The 9,925-nt window shown below is 33.1% G+C and overlaps 1 protein-coding gene across 1 annotated transcript; it reads right to left on the bottom strand.

Moving 5' to 3' along the window:
- Positions 1-7,233: 7,233 nt before the first annotated feature.
- On the bottom strand, positions 7,234-8,668 carry LOC112527432 (transcription factor MYB62-like). Its single transcript, XM_025138094.1, has 3 exons — positions 8,446-8,668; positions 8,204-8,333; positions 7,234-8,075 (listed from the first exon to the last, which is right to left on the bottom strand). The coding sequence occupies exons 1-3, from the start codon at positions 8,597-8,599 to the stop codon at positions 7,475-7,477; spliced, it is 885 nt and encodes a 294-aa protein (XP_024993862.1). The 5' UTR covers positions 8,600-8,668; the 3' UTR covers positions 7,234-7,474.
- Between the last annotated feature and the right edge of the window lie 1,257 nt (positions 8,669-9,925).

The raw sequence follows: 9,925 nt of genomic DNA, 5'->3' as shown, positions 1-9,925 counted from the left end.
CATTTTACATCATTATCTTATTAACATACGTAATCATCAAATATAAACTAAAATACATTTCTTTTTTTTTATTATAAAATCACATTATTATAATTCTTTCGTCAAAACCTTCAAAATAAGCCTAATCTCAAATATTTTTGGATTTAATCATGGTATCGTAATATGATTAAGGGTGTAAAACAAATAAACGAAAAAGCAAATAAATAAATTAAATTAAAATTTATAACCAAACTTTATTTATCATTTAACATTTAAATAACTCAACCCAACTGTAATACTTCTAAAATATCTTAGCCCAAACACAATACGTTACGAAATGAGAATGAGGCCTAAACCAGGTAAAATAATATATTATATACAAACATAAATAAGATTTTATCAAAATTATATAATTATTAAATTACTCTTCACAATGAATAGTTGGAAACATATAAACAAAAAGTAATATATGATGTAGTTGTTATCGTGAAACAAATGACTACGTATGAAAGATTTGAAAATCGTTGTACACATAAAATAATCATCGATTGAGATCCAGGATCGTCCCTTAGCATGTTAAATGCGAGATTTTGAATAGGGCATCCGAAAATTTTAGGGCCCAAATTTATATGTGTTTAGGTCTTTTTATCGACCTATGTAAAACTATAGTCAAAATTATTTAGGTTCAAACCATTAATTGTTTGATTTTAGATTCAAATCATTAATGGTTTGAGTTTAGTTTCAGATTGTTAGTCCATTTTTGTTTTTAACATATATTTTCTGTTATCTTATTTATGTAATGTAATCAAAAAGTTTGAATGTAACAGAGCTTCCAAAATGATTGGAACGTCTTTATTGAGATCATAAATAATCGAATTATGCTTGGTTATTGTACTATTCACCAAGAATTGTCAACAAAATTCCAAGTATTTCATCTCTTGATGGCTCATTTGATTTGATATGTTCTTAGATGATTGATGGCTACTACCTCTTTATGCACAAGTGGTCGCATCTCGTTAGTAAATCCCGGATCAAGTTGTGGTTAGTATATATTCATTTGTCAAAAACATGTCTATGCACATGTGATGAAGAAAAGGACATCATTAATTTGTCGTTATCCAGATTTTATGTTTAATATAATTATATAAACATGGATAAATTTTAAATATGGAAATGAATTAAGATACTCGTTTTCGGCTTCTGATTTTATCTTTTAGTCATTTCTTTCCTAATTTAAATAGTCAGATTACGGACCTGATAACATTTTGATGATTCTGGAAGATAAATAGTTGAAAGATGAAACCAATATCTGCAAAAAGGTTATTTTAATTAATTTCTCTTTCAGATACTATACTTCGACCTTAGTGTGTCTTAGGTTAACACGAAATTTGTAATGGGATGATCCACGCATTACATACATGAAATAAGGCACATATTCGTGTGTGTGTGTATATATATATATATATATTCACCAGATCAACAATTATGTATTTATAAAAGAGATCAACAGTTACGAACGGTTAAACAATTAAGACATAACTTCAAAATAGCTATATAACTGTTAATAGATAAGATTATAAGCAATTATAACTGACTCAGATGTCTTGAGTTAGAAGTAACACGTCAAAAAAATCCAGAGCTATGAAGGTACAAAGGCTCAGAGTCTTGTTACTTAGAAAAATTGAGAGAAACTTAGAGCTTTGTGCATAATACTTAGAGGCTTTGAGTCACATGCCTCTATGCTTAGGCAAATTTTCATCAACCTTACGAACAACTTCAAAGAATGTTTTTTACCTTCTGAAATTTGACAAGATTATCCCAAAACTTAAAATTCCTAAGTAAAATTTTTAGGGGGTGTTTGGTTCATAGAATTTGGTGGAATTGGAATGTCCAAATCTTTGACCAAATTCCAAATACTATGTTTGGTTCACATAATTGATTTGAAGAATCCTTATAATTCCAACAAATTCCTTAAGTCATTGATTTAATAATTCCACCACATATACTACAGATTTCAAATTCCAATCCAACAAATTCATCGACGTTGTATCTCGATTTGCTCTGCTCTGCTATACTCGATCTCGTTTAAAGCTAAGAATGGCAACGAGCTAGGTTCGTGCCGGTTATTGGTATCCCCGTCCCCAAAACCGATAACTAAAACCGTCCCCGTGACTGTTACAATCCCCATCGGGGATCTTATCAGGGATCCCCATAGGGTCCCCATGGTTTTCCCCATCCCCGTTGGGGAACCCGTTAAGGTAAAAATCCTCTTTTTTCCGTTCATCGTTGGTTATAACCGAACCCGAAACCCGAAACAGATCTAAAAAACTTACAATATGTTAATTTTCACAACTAAAAGTAATTTACAATTTTTTAATGATACAAGTTTAAATGTCTCAAACATAATCGAACCAATTACAAACAACGTATTATATTACAATATAAAACTAAACAGAACTTCAAACATCATACAACTAAAATCACGATTTCACAATTCGACAAATAAACTAGATTTTTTCGTGAGCCTTATTTGGGTTGTTGAAGTAAAGTGGATAAAAGTTTTTTAAAATTTAATGTTACTATTTTCTTCTAATGATATTATATATATATATATATATATATATATATTAAAATTAATATATATACACATATCAGGCCGGGCCGGGCCGATGATCACCGTCCCCGCCCCCGTTAAAATCCCCGAATTTGTCCCCGATCCTCGCCCCGTCCTGAACCCGGCCCGAAAGTTTCGATTTTCGGTTTTCACCATCGGTTTGGGTTTTTTTGCCATCCCTATTCAAAACTGCTCGATCTGGTATGCTCGACCCCTCTCTCTCTCTCTCTCTCTCTCTCTCGTTCTTTCCATCCTAAAAATAATTTTCTTGAAATGTCATCTATGTATTTTTCTCGTTAAATTCCGTGAACGAAACAAAAAAATTCCAATTTCGTTAAGAATTCTATTCCAATTCCATCCAACCAAACGCAATCAAAAGACATGGTCAAATTCCATCAAATTCCATTCCATTCCCTCAAAGTCAAATTCATTTGATGAATTTCAATTCCATCGAATTCCATTTTACGAACCAAACGTCCCGTTATTAAAATCCATAGGTTCTGGGACTACCTTCAAGGCGCTGCTCTTTGGACCATCACTTTTAGAAAACTGAGAATTTCCGGTGGAAAAAATCCGCCGGAATTTTACCGGCGGACAACAAAAAAGTCAACTTTCGTTGACTTCCGCCGCAAATCGGCCGGTAAAATTATTCCGCCAATATTTCAGGCAGATTTTTGGCGAATTTTATAAATAACTATTTTACAATAGTTTTAACTTTAATTACAATAATTTACCGGCGGATTTCTGGTGGATTTTTGATTAATTTTTTAAAATTAACGTCGACCGGAAATCCGCCGGAAAGTAACTAAAAATTAAATTTTTTTTTGTAAAATTTCCGGCGGATTCCGGAGGGCTGCCGGTAATCCGCCGATAAAAATTATTCAAGATTTTTAAAAAAATTAATACTTTCCAACATGTTTTTCCCCCCATTTTCAATTATTTTTAATGGATCGTATTGAGCTTTAATGGTTCTATTGGGTTTAAGTAGATGTTTGTTGGACTTTAATGGATCGTATTGACGATTTTATTGGATTTTAGTGGATGTTAGTTGGACTTTAATGGATCGTATTGACGATTCTATTGGATGTTAGTTGGACTTTAATGGATCGTATTGGGCTTTAACGGATCACATTGGACTTTAATGGATCGTATTGGGGTTTAAACGATTGTATTGGGGTTTAATGGATCGCATTGGAATTTAATGGATCGTATTGGACTTTAATGGATCGTATTGAGTTTTAATGAATCGTATTAGGCTTTAACGAATCGCATTGAGTTTTAATAGATCGTATTGGACTTTAATGGATCGTATTGAGCTTTAATCGATCGTATTTGGCTTTAATGGATCGTATTGAGCTTTAATAGACCGTATTAGTCTTTATTGGATGTTAGTTGGGTTTTAACGGTTATATTGAGCTGTAAGGATCGTATTGGGCTTTAAAGAATCGTATAAACAACTTCAAAATATAGCTGCTTTGGTCAGACAATTTAGTCAATCTCAACATTTTCCCCTACCATAGAATTGAATATCGTTTGTTTATTTGGAACAATTTAGTTTTTGTTTGGAACAATTATGTGCTACTTTAAATTGGTCGGAATAATTGTTGTTTAGTTTAATGTATGATATTTAGCTGCATTTCATCTTTTTAGTTTTTTTAATATTTTACAGATTTACAAGTAGTTTAAATATAGATTTTAATATTTATTGAAAAAATATTTTAAAATTAATAATTTTATAAATTTTTGGCGGATTACTAGCGGGTACATCCGCCAGAAATGATTAAAATATTGAAAGAATAAAAATAAAATAAATTTTCAGCAGATTTTTGGTGGGTTTATCCGCTGGAAGTATTTAAAGAATAAATAATTATTTTAAAAATAAAATCAATTTTCCGATGGATAAATTTACCGGCGGATATTTTCGCCGGTAATTTTATTCAATTTTTTTTTTAAAAAACTTTAATATTTCTTAATTTAATCAAGAACTTTTAAATAAACCGCGGTAAATTTTCCGGCGACTAGAATCCGCCGGAAAAAAGAAAAGCCGCGGGTAAACTCGCTGGAAAACTAATCACCAACGTCTATTTTTCCGAACAGTTCAATCTGCTGGAAATCCTTTTTCTGGTGGATTGAGCCATCGGAAATGTTGCCTTGTTTGATAGTGCATGCAAGTGGGCGCATCCTCCTTGACCCCCGCCTTATGAAGATTTAAGACGATAAAATCAATATTAATGGATATGGATTTTGCACCTCCTAACTCACATTATTTGTTTTATACAGTTATGGATTTATGAATCACAACTAAAATTACCAAATCATGTATGTGTATAATAAATTTGATTGCCTTATTTATTATAGCATAAAGATAAAACAACCTAATTTGTTACCATACTTTTCTTTGATACAATTCCACATTCCAATAAAGAATCATTAAAGAGAAAAAGTTCAAAGTTTTTTGATATGCCAAAGATTTTTCTCTTTAAACAACAAAAAGGCACAAATCAATACTGAAAGACAATGAGACGTGTGTGTATGTATATGTATATATATGATAGAATGGTATTTGGATAAACATGGGGTGACGAAAACATGCTAACACTCCATTTGGTTTAATATTATATATATATATATATATATATATATATGTGTGTGTGTGTGTATATATTGATCTTTTTACAAACCAAATAATTGATACAAACAAATAAACTTGCTAATTCTTATTAGTTGCTTCACACACACACACACACATATATAAAGAGGAGAGAGAGAGAAATCTAAATAATAACGCTAACTATTTAAGAACACAAGAAAAAAAGTCGTTAATGTATAACTTTGAATAATAAATTTTCTTTTCCTTTGGTGGTTTGTTGTCAAAGTGTTTGGTAGATTCTTACTACTCGTTAATATCCGGTGAATTTGATATACTGCCTTTACTTGAAGGTAAACATTTGATGTAAATGTGGAAACGGAAGATTGTTGAATCTAGCGCACGATCCTTCAATTCTTATGGGTTTGTATTTGAAATAGTTTTCTTTTGATAAGCCTTCCCTCATTCTTCTTGGTGGAATCGGCTAAGAAGGCATATAACTTGACCTGTGACATTTTCTTAAAACTCTTCATCGAGGTTCTTTCATTAGAAGACCCAAACACACCTTGCCATCCTTGCAGGTACTCAATGCAATGCTACATGTTGTATTTGGATTAGAATTGAAAGGCTAATGTAGTTGGGTTATAACCGTTGATAATATAGTTCAAGTAAGAAAGGAGCCATTCCCTTCGTTATTTGTTCTTTCATGTTGCGAGAGAGTAAGCAGTTGTTTCAAGCTCATCTGTATAAAGCACATCCGACCTTTTGGTGGTTATATATATTTATACAATGATATGAGAAGATAGTGCAGAGGTTTTCACGAAACAAATGCTCTATTAATTTACTTTTTGAGGGTCTGGCTAGGGCTCCTTAAAGAATGAGTTAAAGTAAAAAAAGATTGGTAGCTAATTTTTTTATGATTGGCTTTTATTTAAATGGTGCTCACAACTCATAACAAGTTAATTGATTTACTTTTTAATCTATGAGAAAAGAGTAATTAATAAGGGTTTTAAGGGTATTTAATTTTTGGGCAATTGGTTACAAAATTGATAAAAGATATAGTGACAAGATGTCATTGTTTGTCTTACCAAAACATTTTGTTTTTATGTTTTAATCAAAATTTCCAAAAGATCATCTTCTATTCTTCTTCATCAAAAAAGGATGTTGCAATTATAAGTGATGTAACAAACATGTAAACCACAAGGGTGGTGCCTGATTGGTTTGAGCTTGGCTCCAAGGGTCAAAAGTATCAGAAGGTCCCAGGTTCAAATCCAAGGAGGAATAAAAATCCCCTTGTGGCTACGGAGGTTCAAATGCGGTGACTCCGGACTATCTGCAAAGCAGGTGGTCGTCCTGGGATTAGTCGGCTCGCATAGCGGGTTGGATATCCAGGTTAATAAAAAAAACATGCTCTGACAACCATTTTAAAAATATGTTACCATCCCTTTTTATTAATAACCCAGAGGTTGTTTACTAAATGTTTATCATAGAATTAAGCATTTATTGGGTTATTTATCTTATTAGATGAATATGATAAGAGTTGGATGAGTCGTTCAAAGCTTCAAAAGAAAAAGGAAAGACAGTTTCCCGTTCAACTTAACCTTTGCTATAACAATCAATAAAGTTTAGATATTGACAACTTTAAATACAAATGTTTATCCATAATCGCTTACTTTTTATTCAAATTTCACATTCCCGCGGTTACACAATTAGTAAACGAAAAACAATGATCATAGAGCCTAAATCATCAAGCCATGTTAACGTAAAGGTGACAAGCGAGCTTCGAATCAGTAAAAGAAGAGGGAATCCATCAACTATAATTTCTCACTATTCTTTTGAACATAGCATTTGAATATCAACTAAATACAATAAGTATGCAACGAATCGGATGAAACTTTTGTCGTCTTCGTCTATCATCCAATATAATTTTAATAATTTACTGAACAATATACAAGTGTAAAAGATACATAGAAGCAGATAAGATCTGAAAGATGCTGATAGTTCTTGTGCATGTGGTTCTTGTTCATTAAGCCCATAAGAATTGGAGGTAATGAAAGAAAAAATACTGCCATTAACAATCTATATCAATCGCAACTTTATGCTACTGAAGGGAATAGTAGATATCTTTTCACCCTATACACTTTTACTTGTAAAATTAGAGACATGGGACTCTCTTTAAACATAGTCCTTATCTACAGATAAACTATCAACTCTTCCATAATTAGAGATTAATTGATAGGAATTAATTAAGGCCAATATTGATAATATAGATCCATATATTATCAGGCCATCATCTACTTCTTGAATTGCCATAATTCATCCATGTTCCAATATGTGTCAGCTGCCAAGTCACCACCGCTTATCCAATCAGTATCGGCAACCTGGAAGTTTAGGTTTGACATGTCATCTGGCTGGCCAAACCCCATCATATCGAACTCGCTTATATCCAAATTGTAAGTGTCATTGATTTGGAGTGATGAGTTATAGAAGGCAGTGTCTGCATAAAATTGTGACATTTCAGGCAGCTGTGACAGCATCTTCGCGGAAGAACTTGATGCAAAAAAGTTTGAGCTTGAGTTAATATGCTCTATGTTGCTTGGTCGTGTTGGAGATGATACTGCAAATGGGGTTTGTTCGATTTGTGGACCAGGGCTTAATTTGTTTTGATCAGTTTCCATGGTTGAAGTAGAAGCAGTTGATGTCGATGATGATGAGGAGGTTTGCTCCACTTTCTCGAGCAACCTTGGCATCCAAAATCGTTGAAGTTCTTCCACAAACCTCTTGCTACTAGAGTCGATCTTGAGGTGGCGAGCTTGTTTCTGTACCCTTGTTCTCCAGTAGTTCTTGATCTCATTGTCTGTTCTTCCTGGCAAGTGTTGAGCAATTTTGGACCATCTAGTATTCAAAATAAACAAGTAGAATTTAATGAACAACTAAACTATATGAAAGCAAATTTGAATAGTCTTTCTTTGTGGTATATATAAAGTACACAAAAAATATGATCCATATATGACAAAACTCACCTGTTACCCCACTTGGAATGGAGCTCGAGGATCAAGATTTGCTCTTGTGGTGTGAGATTTCCACGCTTGGTATCTGGTTTTAGATAATTTAACCATCTTAACCGACAACTTTTTCCTGTTCTTTTCAATCCTGAAAAACCCAAAAAGATAACCAAAGATAAAAAACCCACAAATAAAAGATGTAAGGAGAAATCAGAACATGCTCCATATTGCTTATACATGATACAAATCAATAATAGTACCTGCAGATTTTGCTAGCGAATTCCAACGACCTTCGCCATGACAAGTGATATAACGGATAAGAAGATTGTCCTCTTCAAGTGTCCATGGCCCTCTTTTGAGTTGATCAAACTCTTCTTCGTTGAAAGAAGTGTTCATCTTCTTGGTGGTCCTCATTGAAGCTGTAAAGAAAGTAACACAAGAAGGAAAAGAGAAGAAAACTTGTAGTGCTTGAATGATGGGGTGTTAGGAAACCAAGTGGATGTTTATATACATCTGAAAGTGATTCCAAAAGCCAAAAGAGTTTCTTGAAAAAGTTAAAAAGGAAAATAGGGAAGTACACCCCAATAAATATTGCCTTAAATTGCTACAAGTACAAGCCAAATGGGAATTTTCAATATGTGGGTTTGTCACTATCTTTGAAATATAAAAAATTGAGTAAACTAATCAAACTAGTGCTCTTTGTGTGAGCATCTAAGTCTATTCGTTGAAATTAATGAAATGTGATTCTTATCTACTTTCTGGAGACTTGGGTGGCTGCTACATCCACACCCTTGGTCACTCCTCCTTCTTCTCCTCTCTCTCTCTCTTCCATGCCTCACTTATGACTTATGATGGTAGAACAACTGTTGCTGTGAGTCGTAGGATGCAATTTCGATGCATAAATGTTGGAGGTTTGAATAACGCCAACTAGAATTATCCACATCGACTTTTTCAAAGTCTAGTTTTACCGTTTGATCGTGATTCAATTTACCATCTCATATTCTACATATATAACACGGTTCACATATCAAATAAACTAACGTTTTCTTCTTGAAATCACGAGAATACAAACTTTTTGTAACCCGTGTGTATGTTTCCGTCTATATTAAACTACAGAAGCTATTTTGTCATTTGAGTAAGACCATAGTTACGACATCCGTGTGGCATATTGCATCTAAGAAAGTTGAAATGTTGTAGCTTTCTACCTGTCTTGTAACAATCGAGAATATAAAGAAAGGAAAGAACCAAGAAGCCCCCAAAAGAGATGCCTTTGGAGAAACCACCTATATGCTACAAAAAGAAGGAAAAACGAGTAAAATCGACTAATTAAGAGATACCGTCGTCATTTTCAATGGGAATAATTCTCTTCAAAATCAATGTGCATGTGCCTATTTACTAAGGTTTCTTTGGAAGACCAAAGAATCGTGCTTGACTAGAAATTCGATTTATGATTACCTTGCTAGGTTCATTAAACAATCTTGGGATATATACATTGAAGGTTCTCCACCGTAATAATGATTCAACGTCATTATCCTTTTTGACAAAGACTATTCTTTAACTATTTTGATCTTGACATTTTTCTAAACAAACGACTTGGCTTTGGACCAATTTAGAGGCTCTCAAGCCATTCCAACACACTAAAGCTACTTTTTAAGTATGTGTTTTCAACAAGAAGGGTGGTGTCTGATTGGTTTGAACTTGACTTCAAATGTCAAAATTACCAGGAGGTCATGGGTTTAA

This window comes from Cynara cardunculus (assembly GCF_001531365.2).
Source record: "Cynara cardunculus var. scolymus isolate 2C chromosome LG 15, CcrdV1, whole genome shotgun sequence".
NCBI lineage: Eukaryota > Viridiplantae > Streptophyta > Magnoliopsida > Asterales > Asteraceae > Cynara > Cynara cardunculus.
Note: the sequence above shows the minus strand (reverse complement) of the source record. Positions and strands in the feature narration are given on the sequence as shown.

Coding starts and splice junctions, on each gene's coding strand:
- LOC112527432 (XM_025138094.1), bottom strand. CDS start 8,599: ATGAGGACCACCAAGAAGATGAACACTTCTTTCAACGAAGAAGAGTTT. Junction 8,334..8,445: donor TTCGCTAGCAAAATCTGCAG/GTACTATTATTG, acceptor TGGGTTTTTCAG/GATTGAAAAGAACAGGAAAA. Junction 8,076..8,203: donor CATTCCAAGTGGGGTAACAG/GTGAGTTTTGTC, acceptor TTTGAATACTAG/ATGGTCCAAAATTGCTCAAC.